Source organism: Cydia amplana, chromosome Z (assembly GCF_948474715.1).
Source record: "Cydia amplana chromosome Z, ilCydAmpl1.1, whole genome shotgun sequence".
Classification (NCBI taxonomy): domain Eukaryota; kingdom Metazoa; phylum Arthropoda; class Insecta; order Lepidoptera; family Tortricidae; genus Cydia; species Cydia amplana.
This window is the reverse complement of record NC_086096.1, coordinates 11300717-11315489: the sequence shown is the minus strand read 5'-3', so window position 1 is coordinate 11315489 and position 14773 is coordinate 11300717. Positions and strand designations below refer to the sequence as shown.

The 14773-nt window shown below is 38.2% G+C and overlaps 2 protein-coding genes across 2 annotated transcripts; both read left to right on the top strand.

The window, feature by feature from the left end:
- Window positions 1-515: 515 nt before the first annotated feature.
- LOC134660756 (uncharacterized) lies at window positions 516-3800 on the top strand. The gene is made up of 2 exons (XM_063516542.1): window positions 516-837; window positions 2056-3800. The coding sequence occupies exons 1-2, from the start codon at window positions 749-751 to the stop codon at window positions 3791-3793; spliced, it is 1827 nt and encodes a 608-aa protein (XP_063372612.1). The 5' UTR covers window positions 516-748; the 3' UTR covers window positions 3794-3800.
- Window positions 3801-9372: 5572 nt separating this feature from the next.
- Window positions 9373-13235, top strand: LOC134660762 (Y-box factor homolog). Its single transcript, XM_063516550.1, has 5 exons — window positions 9373-9594; window positions 11370-11433; window positions 11725-11940; window positions 12184-12327; window positions 12432-13235. Exons 1-5 carry the CDS (start codon window positions 9486-9488, stop codon window positions 12700-12702), a joined length of 804 nt encoding a protein of 267 aa, XP_063372620.1. The 5' UTR covers window positions 9373-9485; the 3' UTR covers window positions 12703-13235.
- Window positions 13236-14773: the final 1538 nt, after the last annotated feature.

Here is a 14773-nt window from a genome sequence, read left to right as displayed (position 1 = left end):
GCAAGCATGGAGTATGATGAAAATTTTCTTACCATTTGGAAAATACCAAATTTCATTGATCTCTTCTATTCAGCGGTGTAACGTCGCATGGCGTAAAACCAGAATTATTTGCACTAAAATATATAATTTAATAATAGGACTTATAAATGCGATAAGAAAGCCGTCGTCATCATGTTTAGGAATAAAATTACAACCGTTTGAAATTTACAGTTTTTTTTCGGCACAGGCTTTATATGCATTGTTATTGCCAAGTCAGTGCAAAGTTATCGTGGTCCGAGTCTATACATAAGGTCCAATTCCTAGCTGTCAAAATGTTTGATCTTAAAAGATCTTGTATTAAGTACCTATGTAAATTTACAATAATCCATAAGGTGATATAGAAATTAAGCGGAAGGTGATGAATAAATGTTAGGTACAATACATTTTCTATAATTAGATTACCATCTTCAGAAATCTGATGTTAAGCGTGCATGATGATCCGTTATCTCCGGACAATGCATTATCGATTGCGACATGCCGATCCAGTGAACAATGTTCTGCGACCTTAATACTTAGGCACGTTTCGCCATGCCGCTGCAAATAGCTGATGTTTTCAAAGCAAATTAACATTTATCGCTCAATAATTAGTGGTCACCATTGTAAAAGAATCATTGCCAGAACGGCTACGCTCACAGCCAATTTAAATATTACCGCTTTTTTTCTAATTAGTATTTGCATATTGTGGTGTGTAGCGCCCGAGTGACACAAGATGTTGGCTGTGTGCTTCCCCATCCTTGTGTCTTTGGCTGTGGCAGCTCCAGGAATTTCACGTACATGCTATGATTACTGCAATTCAAAGTAAGTTTTACTTTATGTTTCTTCTTTTTCACCACACGCTCGAAAGGCTCTCTCAATCTTTTGACATCGGTGTGCAAAGTTATCATCTAGCCCCCTGAGACCCAGAAGGATTTGTTTTGTTTTTGAATAAGGAACCCTTAGTTACTCAATGAAAATTCAAAATATTTTTTGGTATACATATGTATCAAAATTTGTACGCACCTTGCTTAAGCTTAAGAGGCTAGAGCGCAAAGTAATCTAACGTGTTTCTTCATGATAGATAGCTGGTAGGGTTGATTTGGAACTTTTAAGCAATTGACAACAAATATAACACGCATTACACGCATGAGATTTTGTTTAGTCTTAAGATGCAAATGCGAATTTCTGCACGTGTCTGTGTTTCACCGTTGCATTGGTCCTCATAGCCTTTACAGAGCTACTATATAGTTTTGGAAAAATCGGGCAGTGTATTTTTTTTTTATCCTTTATTAATGCTCCGATTTTGAGGAATGATGCCTACTTTAAATAAGTCGTTACACTAGTATAATTAATAAATATAAGAGAATTGCTCGTTTAAAGGTATTAGATTAAATGAAATCATAAAATAAAAAACATTTACACGACAACGTCCAATATTTTGTTTTTGTACTTGGAAACTTTAGCAATAGGGTGACTGCTATAGTTATTGGCCACTCTATACTATAGTAATTGGCCTTTCCTAACAAATCAGAAACAAACAAGCGGAAAGAACTCTTATAGTTAAGAGTGGCCAATAATTAATAGCAGTCACCCTAGTATTAAATAAAAGTGTTCAAAATAGATTGTGAAAATACGTACATAAAAACTTGTACGAGGGTTCTCAGGAGAATAATGTAACAAGCTTCACATGTCTTGAGGGGCGATTCGATCAGTGTGCGGACTGTGCGGTATAAGCATATTTACTACAAAAATGTTTGTGCCGCACACTGGTGGAATACCGCCTTTAAAGTATCAAGTGTGCCATTCTGGCTGAAAACTGAATAGGTACAACCTAAAATAGTTGCACGAATTACACGTCTGCTACAATGACTTAAAACATATTAATCTGAATATTAAGTAATAGAATATAATTATGGACTAGTAAAATACCTTCAAGTAGATGGATTTAAAAAGGTTTTAGTGGGTTTATATTATTACACAATATTTTACTATATTATAAAATTTGAATAAATTATGTACTTGTGATATTTATTTTTCCAGAGAATCCAAAGCAATCAAAAACACAGTGCCCCTGCAGTGTAATTGTGCGGATTTTCTAAATATTGTGATTGAATCCGAAGAGTCATCCGAGCTCACTCTAGACGATACCGGCGTTTACTTTGTACCGGCAGAAGTTCCATTTAAACAAGACCAGTTTAATTCTCAGCCTTTCTTCATTTCAAACCCAGCAAAGTTATTCCCAAAAAGAAAATATAGAATAAATAGAGAGTATGACATTTCAAAAGTGCCCCTAAACGATCCCTTGCCTTCGCAAAGCGCACATATTGAAATATACGAAAAGACGGAAACTTTTTCACATACTAGAATAGATGAGGAATCAGGAAAGTCACCATTATATTTAGATATAGAAGTGCAGGATTCGACAGATACAGATAGAACAGCTGAACAGAAATATATGTTTACTGAAGACATTGAGGCCACCGAAAAGGCTTTGGTTAAATGTCTCGACTTTCAGGTTGTACATTACACGAGGCAACATGGATTTATGAAAGAGTTCCAAGGATTCTGGGAAGCCAGAAATTTATACAAATATGAAAACTGGTCTGATTTGGATGTAGAGGAAAATATTCAAACATGGTGTAGTGAGCCTGCTTCTATAGTACAAAAGAGCCTCTATGAAATTAAGCAGGGGTTACCCAAAAAAACGCCTAATTCCAGGTCCGTTAATAAAATTGCAGATAATGTAAATAAAACGGACATAATAAATAAAACTATCGAAACAATCATGCCAGAGTTTACAGAGCCAGAAAATACAACATCCCCGTTCGGTTCTCATACCCTGTATGACAATGTAACTGAACCAACTAAAACGAGTAATAAAAGCACCGAAGCAGATACTGTGCGGAAAAATGTGACAGAGACATTCGAAACTACATACAATCCGATCGTAAAGTGGGCTGCCGTCAATACGAATTCGTCCTCCAGTTTAAATACAGATAATATAAAAGAAATAAAACATTTAACTTTCCCTGCAGATGCACTGTCTGACACTACTGCGACTACCGCCGATGATATATTATTAATAGATTATCCGGACAAAACTAAAATTGCGACGACTACTATTAATACATTATTTGCAGACCATTTAGACACAACTAAAGCTACACCAGTAAAACCAGAAAATGATTTAGACACAATGGGTTCTGAAGATGATATACACACCTACGTCCCAGTTACAGACGTTAAGATAATTGGTGACAAAAATGACATTCAGATCTTAAATAACAATACAATGTTGGTCCACATCTCGACGACCCCTTTAAGTACAGATCAATCCATGGGAACAGAAAGTATCATTGATGATGATATTTTCGATGGAGAATCGTTAAACGAAAGCACGACTCCCCAAATTTCAGTCACCAATGCTAACTCTGAACTTCGAAGTGCGTACGAGGAAAATGAGATTAAGATACCGAGAATAATAACCAAGGAATGTCAAAATAATACAATACAGAGTATAATAGACGGCATTGAAGAGTTACCAAATAATGATTTCACAGATTATGAGTCCGACATAACGGGCCGTCTTTATTTCGTTTCAAACAAAGAGCTTGTTCCAGTGCGTTTCGTACAAACGAATCGCGGTACCATCAATTTGGGCATAGATGGGCCCAGACTGTGTGATAAATTAGTCCGTAAAGCAGACAATAAATCAAGCTTACTGACTGCCTTATGTGAATATATACAAAGTGACATGTATCGAAATAAAAACCCATGAGACAATATACCTTTTTACTATACTGTTATTATCAGTTTTTATTAAAACTATTCTTATAAATTTTATTTTGATTTAGTAACGTCTTAATGAACGGCAAATGCAATGAAAAAAAATATACCAATAACATAAGAAAAACCTTAAAAGTTGTCTCAATAGAAAAAAATCACGGAAACATGTTTAATTTTCATTTTATTTGCACTTAAAGTACCTTTTTCAAGGTCCATGATTACTTTAATAATACATAATACATGAAATATTGATTAGAAAATTGATAGTTTATTAGTACTTAGGTACCCTCTTAGATTAAATAGAGGGCTGAGTTCAAAGCATATCAATTGCTTATAATTATAATTGATGGGAATATAAAAAGAGAATTTGCTATTTTTATTATGAACAATAATTTCTAAAAAAGGCTCTAAAGTCTTGAATTTTATAACAGCTACCTAATACTTTTAAGTTTGATATGTAGACTATTTCAATTATCCCATAGCATCAAATTTAAAGTGGTTAGCATCAAAATCATTTGTTCACCTCAGGGCCCTCCCCCTACCAGATGGTGTGCTAAAATGGCCGCAGCTATGCGACTGCACGAGGCCATGCGCTTGGTGAGGAACAGATGCCTATGGAGGAACTTGGTCTTCAACAGGACTTGATGACACAATCCTCAGCACTGAGGGAACAACTGAAGAACAAGTATGCTTAATGGTGGATTAGGATAAGGATTTGATTTTTTATTTATTTCAGAATAATTTAGATTATTTAAGCTGGGCTCCAGTACTACAATCCTATTATCCTACTGATGTTGTCTCAATTCAATTTAGGACTTCTTAGTTTTAAATTTCACAAAGAAAGTGTAGTTTTGCCCAATACTAGTTACTATGTATTTGATGATGATGATGTAAACTTGGTGTTTAAGTAATTGCATAAAATGTAAGTTGCTAAATAAAAGACTCTTAGGCCCTCACCATCCCACAAACCCGGGGATAAGCGGTTAAAACCCAGCTCAGTTAACCCAGTGTCAAATTGTACTGATCACCATGATAAATCCAGGTTGGTTAGTGGAATGGTGCAAGTGGGCCTTAAAGGACAAATACAAGACCATATGTAAGCTAGACCTCCATAGCTCTAGCAACCTTACTCACCACCAGAAACAACTGTATGTTGGGCCACTCCAGATTTTCCAGGTTGGTCTCGGACTGTCTAGAACACAAAATGACTAGTGTAATATTTTGCCTATATCCCTTTTAGTCTACATCGCAAACGGTCTAGAACACAAAATTACTACAATTATTTAGACCTTTATTTACCTACATTTCGTCGGTTTATCTTTACGTTAGCGATGTCGACGGAGCCCCGCTGCCGTGGGGCTCCTATTTCTGTGCGGTTTGGCCTTCGGCCATTTGAAGATACCTAACAAACCTAACCTACCTATATGTGGTCATTTTGTGTTCTAGACCGTTTGCGATGTAGACTAAAAGAGATATAGGCAAAATATTACACTAGTCATTTTGTGTTCTAGACAGTCCGAGATCAAAGCGATTTTCCTTGGCCTACCTCTCTAGTTCTCTCTCTCATCTCTATAATTAACTGACAGGATTGTAGTTAAACATTTATTAAGGAGTAAAAGTGGTTTCTAATACAAAAATGTTATTATACAATAGAAGAGTACCTACAAAACAAATTAATACAATTTTATTCCTTTGTCTTGTAGGAAACCTAATTTGTAATGTAACTATACAATTACGAATTATTGATAAAATATACTTATTTATAATCTTCCGTCGTTGCCATACTCAAAACAGGTAACCGGACAACCTCTTCCAGACAATGTTTGGGTAGCGGAGACAGGGCGAAAAGAAAACAAGTTATGTGAGTATGATGCAGTAATTGATAGAAGTTGAGAAAAAGAAATATAATAATCATAAGGTGCATTAGGGAAACTTCGAAAGCAAGGTAATGTTGAAAATGGCAAATATCTACTAAACTAGAAGCACATCACACTGTAGCAACAGTAAGCAAGATACCTTGGTAAGTTGCAGTAGCGTAAGTGTCGGCTAAAATATGACGTGATAATGATAATATGAAATTTTAAAAATGATCCCGTTTTCGAAGTTACCGCAATGCACGTTACGAAGATTAGTAATAAATAATAACCTATACTACTTACTATTATAAATTAGTCTCTTCAAACGTGGAAAAATAGTATTATGATTATGTAAGTCAGCACTTCTGAAGTTGTTCTGCTGAAACTAGAATATGATCGTCACTAATTCATAGTTAGCTAATAATCGACTGCAACAAATTCACCTCACATCACACGTTTTGTGACAATTCGTTGCACTTGCACAGTGAATGGGTAGGATGCTTTACATTACGATTTTATACTAAAATAAAAATATTTACCAGCTTAAGCATATAGCAGACAACGTTAAAATAGTATTAAATAGTAAACACTTCAATCCAATCCAAAATCCAATTTTACCGCCTATCTATTCTATTCTATCTGCTGTCAATGTCATTGTCATATTTTGGCATCTAGACACTTCACCGATAACGGCATATGTTTTGAGGTTGTACATAATGGCTCCTCTACACGATGGGCCAGCGCCGGCCACTCCAAGGGACGCATTTATGCGTTAGAGGAAGCAAGTGATATTGCTATCTCATTCTACCGCATGGCTGCGTCCCTTGGAGTGGCCGGCGATGGCCCATTGTGTACTGGGGCCTTAAGAGTTAAGAACCAAATGAAATAAAGGAAATATACTTGGTCAACCAGATCTTGACAGTAGAAAAAGGCGGCAAATTTGAAAAATGTAGGCGCGAAGGGATATCGTGTCATAGAAAATTTGAATTTCGCGCCTTTTTTTACTGACAAGATTTGGTTGACCAGCTTTAATAAGGAATAAAAATAATATACTGGGTCAACCAAATCTTGTCAGTAAATAGGAACAAAAAAACTATACTCATCCTTTTCTTTCGGGTGCTAGTACTAGACTACTAGTATAAGACAAAGATAGTATGATTCTCTCTGTCTACGTTTGAAATCAAACAGACACACTATAATTGTAATTTGGTTTATGGATTAAATAATATGAATCCATGGACGTAATTAAAAAAAAACTACTAGTGTCGTATAGATGTTTTATCGACACGCGTTCCAGCCGTTCGCGGCCTTAGATTTTTTTTAAAGAAAGTACTAAAGTAAATGTTATAGCTGGTGAAGCAAATCTTGACAGTAAAATAAAGCGCGAAATTCAAATTTTACATGGGACGATATCTCTTCATCTTCCTCGCGTTGTCCCGGCATTTTGCCACGGCTCATGGGAGCCTGGGGTCCGCTTGGCAACTAATCCCAGTAATTGGCGTGGGCGCTAGTTTTTTACGAAAGCGACTGCCATCTGACCTTCCAACCCAGAGGGTAAACTAGGCCCGTATTGGGATTAGTCCGGTTTCCTCACGATGTTTTCCTTCACCGAAAAGCGACTGGTAAATATCAAATGATATTTGGTACATAAGTTCCGAAAAACTCATTGGTACGAGCCGGGGTTCGAACCCGCGACCTTCGGATTGAAAGTCGCACGCTCTTACCGCTAGGCCACCAGCGCTTCGGACGATATCTCTTCGCGCTTACATTTTTCAAATTTGCCGTCTTTTTCTACGGACAAGGTCTGTTTGACGAGCTATAATTATTAATCGTTAGTAATGGCGGCAATATTTAAACTGCCAAAGAGGCGAGAGAAAAAGTAGCATAGGTTTTTTTTTCTTTTCTAGCGTAGCCCGCGTAGAGGCTGAAAGCCTCCCCTCGTATCGTATTATGAAGAGTCGTGGAATGTATGGGGCCCCATACAACATCTGGGAGATATAAAAACTCAAAAATATGCGTTTTCCATAGAAGTGGTCTACGCGTGCCACCGTGAGGGACAAAACATACGCAATACGACGCTATGATTGGTCGAATTTATTTGTTGCCCACCATAATCCATACTAAGTTATGGTTGGGAATAAAAAAAAATGTGAGACTGTGACAAGGACAAACAATAATAGCGCTTTCGCTGCTACTCCTACTGAAAGATACATAAGACTATCCCGTTCTGTCAGTTATCCTCACCACTCATGCCCAATCCAGTTTAATATTTTTTTTTTCTAAGCGATCTTGACATGTCTTTTAATTGAAAACCGCTTTTTAAAAATTAGTAACTATAGCTGGTCAACCAAATCTTGTCAGTAAAAAAAGGCACGAAATTCAAATTTTCTATGGGACGATATCCCTTCGCGCCTACATTTTTCAAATTTGCCGCCTTTTTCTACTGTCAAGATCTGGTTGACCAAGTATATTAATTAAAAGACACATCAAGATTTCTAATGCTAAAAAACACGAACTATAGATTCGTGGCGTTTTCCTAGTCCTAGAGATAAGATCGATTTAACGCCCCCGAATACCCCCACTTAGCAAATTTCTACGAAATCGTCAGAGCCGTTTCCGAGATCCCCGTAATATATTATAAGTAAGTATATACAAGAATTGCTCGTTTAAAGGTATAAGATAAGATATAGTTTGTCAAAGGACTGTCTCATTTCAAACAGACAGAGAGAATCATACTATCTTTGTCTTACACTAGTACTTACTAGCACCCAAAAGAAAAGGATGAGTATAGTTTTTCTGGTTCTTACTGACTGGCTGAGTCATTAGGATAGATTAAAGGCTTCGTCACACAGGCGCGTTTTCCAGGCGGGGCGTGAGCGCGGCGTGAGCGTTTTATATGTAAAAGCGGCGCGCCCCGCTAACGCCCCGCCCGGAAAACGAGCCTGTGTGACGAAGCCTTAAGATAAAATGGCGCTCACTACTCACTATAGATGATCAAGCAGATCTTGTCAGTAGAAAAAGGCGGCAAATTTGAAAAATGTAGGCGCGAAGGGTATATCGTCCCATAGAAAATTTGAATTTCGCGCCTTTTTTTACTGACAAGATTTGCTTGACCAGCTATACTGGGTCAACCAAATCTTGTCAGTAAATAGGAGCAAAAAAAACTATACTCATCCTTTTCTTTTGGGTGCTAGTCACTAGTGTAAGACAAAGATAGTATGATTCTCTCTGTCTATGTTTGAAATCAAACAGACCTTTGACACACTATATATACAGTTTGTATGTACTATCACAGACGGCTAAGATTACCATATATTTCCATATTACACTATCTCAAAATATACATTATCGTAACATATAATGTGATGGCTCAAGATACTACAATAATTTATATCCAAGATCCAAGCATTTTAAGTGGTATCCAGACGGGACTGATCAAATCAGTTGATTTGATCAGGAAAATTCATTCCATCTAATTATCTATAATTACAATGAAAATTGGCATTTATGTGTCCGCACCTGCTGATCAATCGGAGAATTTCATCAAATTGGCGAAAAATTGACTCATCTGGATACCACTAACATAAAATATTATAGTATCTTCAGTCTTCACCGTGTGTGAGGGCCTTAAATGTTAACTACAAAATTTTATATAAAAATATCGACAGTCGATAATAAATAGAATCTTTTTCGTGTCACTATTGCGCGCGTCCCTAAACTCTCTCTATATTTGTCTTGTCACGATCGAAGAGCAGAACAGTTAACATCGAGGAGAGGTCGTGGAGGATTTTTACCATCTAGCCACCATCGCCGTTCGCCAATTACACCATGGCTGATACCGAAAAGGCGCCGCAGCCGCAGCCCCAACCACAACAGCAACAAGACCCATCAACCCAGCCGCAACAAGCTAAAGCGGCCAAACAAAAGCAGGTCATTGGTAAGTGCCGCTACGCCATCTTAGTTTTCGGGTGCCCGGCATTATGTTATCGAAAGCACATGGCCGCTAAAGTGTAAAATTCATTATTTTCGTGTTTATTTCGATTTAAGTAACAATTTTAAAGAGTTTTTGCATCCGCTATTATTAAATGTAGTGTTTTGAATGTCTAAATGGACAAGTAGAAGCCTTATTGATCGATTGTTGACCCCGGCGCACTCGCGTGGGTACCTGGTGCATCGCGACGCAGGCTAAATCAATACCGGAGATGCGTCTCAGTGCTCGCGTTGCGATTCGCCGCAGATGAATTCGTGTCAAGAGAGATAGAACCCAATTTTGACTACCTGTACGTACGGGTATTTCTACATATAAAATCGGATTCCATCTAGCACGACTGATGCGTTGAAGGTTGTTTACGTTATTATTTCACAAATCTCATATTCTTCTCTTACTGTCTCATAGTGCAAGTGCTAGGCATTAATAAAAAATAAAAATCGTTTATTTCAGATCATTGATCCATAGCGTTATTAGTAGGTATAATCTTAAAAACTATGTTAATTACTAAAAATAATAGAAAGAAATAAAAATATAATATAAACATAAAAACTTATGACTAAAAACTACGTATTTGGCAGATGTGTGGCCATTGCGAGACGAGCAGCGCAGGTTGCCATGCTCTATTTAGCTCTCCCAATTGCCACCTCCACCCAAAACTTTGTAACCGGGCAGTCGAGGCGCTCGGCCAACACCCTGAGAAGACTGTTGCTGCTGCCGCGCACCCGTCTCAGCATGGAGGCGATTCTTTTCCGCCTAATGGCGAAAAAGTCATCTACTCGCGCCTCAGCGAACATGCCGGACGCACTGCAGTGCTTCGGCAGCCGCAACAGCATCCTCAATTAATGAGTATAAACAAACTTGTTTGTTTGCTTACTCAATTAGATAATTTGCTATGACGTCACAAATTTGCTCAAGAAAATAATTTTATTTCTAGAGAAAAAGAGAGCTTGATTCCTGATGCAAGGATGGTATGGGCGGTATGGTCTTAATCACAAATGAATATGTAGGATTATTACCATACCAAGTTTTCTTTCATACAATATGATTTATTTGAAAAGAAATGTCCTATGTATTTTAATACTATGATAAAGGGACCATAAGGGTCCAATACAGACGGACTGCAATTTATATGGGAACTGCACACCAACTGCCTGGCCTGGATGCCAGCCCATTAAATTAAAATTCATAGAGCAACACTATGCGGGTAAAACCTATGCTCGCACCATCTATGCAAACCTTTGACGGTAGCCTACCCATTATTAAATTATACAACGGGACTTAATCGCGTATCTAAGTTTTAAGATTTACCTCCGACGTTTCGAGGACGGCGTTGTCCCCGTGGTCTCGGAGAAGACTGGCTTAAGTTGACATCAGCATCGTCTAACCGTGCGAGTTTTTCGAACTACCCGCACTTGGTCTTGTTTATCCGCTTGAACGTTTGGCGCACTAGGGATGTCACTCGGAGGTAAATCTTAAAACTTAGATACGCGATTAAGTCCCGTTGTATAATTTAATAATGTGTAAAAATCGTGAAAGTTTAAATCAGTGGTAGCCTACCCCATGATTAGTTCCCAGTTTGCCTGATTCTTGTTTTTGAGTTTGTTTCTTCGTCAAATCAAGAACGAATCCATTCGATCCTGTTTATATAGGGTGAAAAAGAAAGATTTGTCTTTATTTTATTTCATTGTTAGAAAAAGTGATTGATAATTTTTTATCCACAGCTGAAAAAGTATCCGGCACCGTCAAATGGTTCAACGTCAAGAGTGGATATGGATTTATCAACAGGTAATATAGTAATACATACATAGTCTTATTCCTATTAAAGGGTTTTTTTATTATCATTAATGCTCTATTTACTATTGGATTGACGTTGCAATTTCAAAGCCATTGACCACAGACTGACAAATCTTAAATTGCACATGGTCTTTGAAAACTCAATTTTGCATTAATCTGTTTTGGTGTTTATCACTATTGAATGTGCTCATATGTTGCACTGCTAGTTACGAATGAATTTAGAAAAGTAACTTTCTTCTACACATTGACAAAATTTATAATAAAAAGATATATTTATTTCAGGAATGACACCAAGGAGGATGTATTTGTGCATCAAACTGCAATTGCCCGGAACAACCCACGCAAAGCTGTGCGCTCGGTCGGAGACGGCGAGGCAGTGGAGTTTGCCGTGGTCGCCGGGGAAAAAGGCTATGAAGCAGCTGGAGTCACTGGTCCCGGCGGCGAGCCAGTAAAGGGCTCGCCCTACGCAGCTGACAAGCGCCGCGGTTTCCATCGCCAGTTAGTTTTTTTTTGTGGCATAGTTTTGTGAATTGCACATAATATGTTTATTGATAATGCTGTGGTGACAGGAGATTAATTATAGCTGGTCAACCAAATCTTGTCAGTAAAAAAAGGCGCGAAATTCAAATTTTCTATGGGACGATATCCCTTTGCGCCTACATTTTTCAAATTTGCCGCCTTTTTCTACTGTCAAGATCTGGTTGACCAAGTATATACATATACTTATTTAATTTTTTCTAGGTATTACCCCCGTCAAGGCGGCGGACGTGGCGGTGAAGGCGCTCCACGCAGAGGTGGCATGGGACGCCGCGGACCCCCGCCCACCCAGGGGGGCGCCCAAGGGGATGAGGGGCAGGAGGGAGGCAGTGCACCGCCTCAGCGTAGGTAAGTTATCTATTGTCCCAACTAACTAATGTTAAAATGTGTAATTAAAACATGTTAGTGTCATGCCAAATCACAACATGATTGAAATTTGAATCTCATTGCAGTTACTTCCGTCGTAACTTCCGTGGCGGACGTCGTGGAGGTGGGCCAGGACCCATGAACCGCGGCGGAGGCGGCTTCCGTCGCATGCGCCCGCGCAACAACTACCAGGGCCAGGGCCCGGCTGGCGGTCAGCCGCGACAGAACGGCCAGGAGGGCGAGGCCCCCGCCACTACGTCATCCCCGCAGCCGCAGCCGGCCCAACAGGCCAAGCCCAAGACCACCAAACCTGCGGGCACCACCATCGAGACTACCACCAATGAGAGCCAGGCCTAAACACCCGGCATCTTGGTGTGGCACAACCCCTTGTAGTGCATGTTAATTCTAGCTGTGCCACACTCCATCACATTTACTGTCTGTTCAACCAGTGTTGTTTCAATGTTGTATCAGGCTCTGAGAAATGAGATCTTCGTAATTATAACAACAATTTATCTTTCATTCATTAATGGTGGGGAGGTACAATAAAAAATAACTGCAAGTATCATGGATTTAAGATGTGATATTTTATTAATAAAAATGATTTATTGTTCTAACTTTTTAAATTTTGCATTTTTTACTTGCAGTATTTTTTCTTTGTGTATATTAATGTATTTCTGATTTTAAATCAAAGCTATGAAGAGGAAAAATTTGTGCAATTAACGTTTGATATATTAAGGGATATGCAGGTCCAGTGCCCCAATTAAATTGAGTAATGTGAGAAACTTGTTTCAAGTTTTATTTTGTGCTGCATGTTACGAAATTATTTTTGTTTTAATTAGAAGTACTGTACCCACTTGGAAGATTAAAAACTTCTTTATACCTGTGTGAAACATATTTCATTTCAATATCACTAATATCAGTTAGCTATTCAACCCTTTTTTTTACGGCCATATAGTGCCAGCGGAAGGGGTGCGGAGTTCGTATAAAATTCGAAATGGTGAAGTGCTTCTATGCACTTCATCATTGCTTCTACTTAAATCAAGAGAGACTTCGCAGAGTCAAGTGGGTCCGTGCAGATGCAGACACCGCTCGACTTGCAAAAACTGACGCACTACCGTGAACTGTTATCATGATCATGGTGTCGTACGCTACGTTTATAGGGACTTCGCACTCAATTTCCTACTACGCTCTCTCTGAAACTCCGTTGGCAGTGGAAGGCAAAATACTGAAATAAGTATATATTTTTTGCTCTTGTGAAAACGCTGGTTAACAATAACAAATTAACAATATTTTTATTCATAATTGAAGTTTAGCAGAAAGGTTACATTGAATATACATAGGCGGCTAATTTAAAAAAACCGGCCAAGTGCGAGTCGGACTCGCGCACGGAGGGTTCCGCACCATCAACAAAAAATAGAGCAAACCAAGCAAAAAAACGGTCACCCATCCAAGTACTGACCCCGCCCGACGTTGCTTAACTTCGGTCAAAAATCACGTTTGTTGTATGGGAGCCCCACTTAAACCTTTATTTTATTCTGTTTTTAGTATTTGTTGTTATAGCGGCAACAGAAATACATCATCTGTGAAAATTTCAACTGTTTAGCTATCACGGTTCGTGAGATACAGCCTGGTGACAGACGGACGGACAGCGGAGTCTTAGTAATAGGGTCCCGTTTTTACCCTTTGGGTACGGAACCCTAAAAAAATTACACGCGTAATGTCGGTCTTCCATACAAATATATAATTGCGCGCTTATTTCTACTGACAAGTGGGTTTGCCAGAGCCAGAGGGACGGGAAATGATCATAGATAATGGACGCGATTCTACGTGCACATCGCCTAAATAGCCTAAAATTAAAATGTCTAAGTTTTAATCATATTTTAGACGGCGGATTTAACAAGTGCTATTCCAGAACGTCAAGCTGACTAAATTTAGCCAGATTTTAGACGGATTCTAAAATTTCTAAGTTGAATTGAGTGTGTTGCCACTTTAAAAAAATAAGTGAACGAATGAATGAATGATATCTGTATAAAAACTGTAAAATCGTATTTTCTTTTGGGTGAAATATGATAATTTAATGAATTTTATTCCATTACATATATTTAACACTAGTGTACACACCTTAGACCACTAAAACGTTACTTTTTAATTATGTAATTAAAAATAATTAATCAAATTTTAATAGGCAACATTTAAAAAAATCTGCTGTCAAGTACGAAGAAGTTTGTAAACTTGTTTGTATTCCAATTTGTTTGGTTTTGTTTTGTTTGTAGACCCGTCTCGCAACCTCTTCAAATACATTTTTTCACCCTCGCCCTCGCCATACTCCCTCTCTTCGGCCACCACAGCAGCTATGACGTATTCTTCATCCATTTCGAACAAGAAATTCTGCAAAACTTGACTTTTTTGTGTTATCGTATTTTAAACG

Coding starts and splice junctions, on each gene's coding strand:
- LOC134660762 (XM_063516550.1), top strand. CDS start 9,486: ATGGCTGATACCGAAAAGGCGCCGCAGCCGCAGCCCCAACCACAACAG. Junction 9,595..11,369: donor CAAACAAAAGCAGGTCATTG/GTAAGTGCCGCT, acceptor TTTTATCCACAG/CTGAAAAAGTATCCGGCACC. Junction 11,434..11,724: donor GGATATGGATTTATCAACAG/GTAATATAGTAA, acceptor TATTTATTTCAG/GAATGACACCAAGGAGGATG.
- LOC134660756 (XM_063516542.1), top strand. CDS start 749: ATGTTGGCTGTGTGCTTCCCCATCCTTGTGTCTTTGGCTGTGGCAGCT. Junction 838..2,055: donor TATGATTACTGCAATTCAAA/GTAAGTTTTACT, acceptor TTATTTTTCCAG/AGAATCCAAAGCAATCAAAA.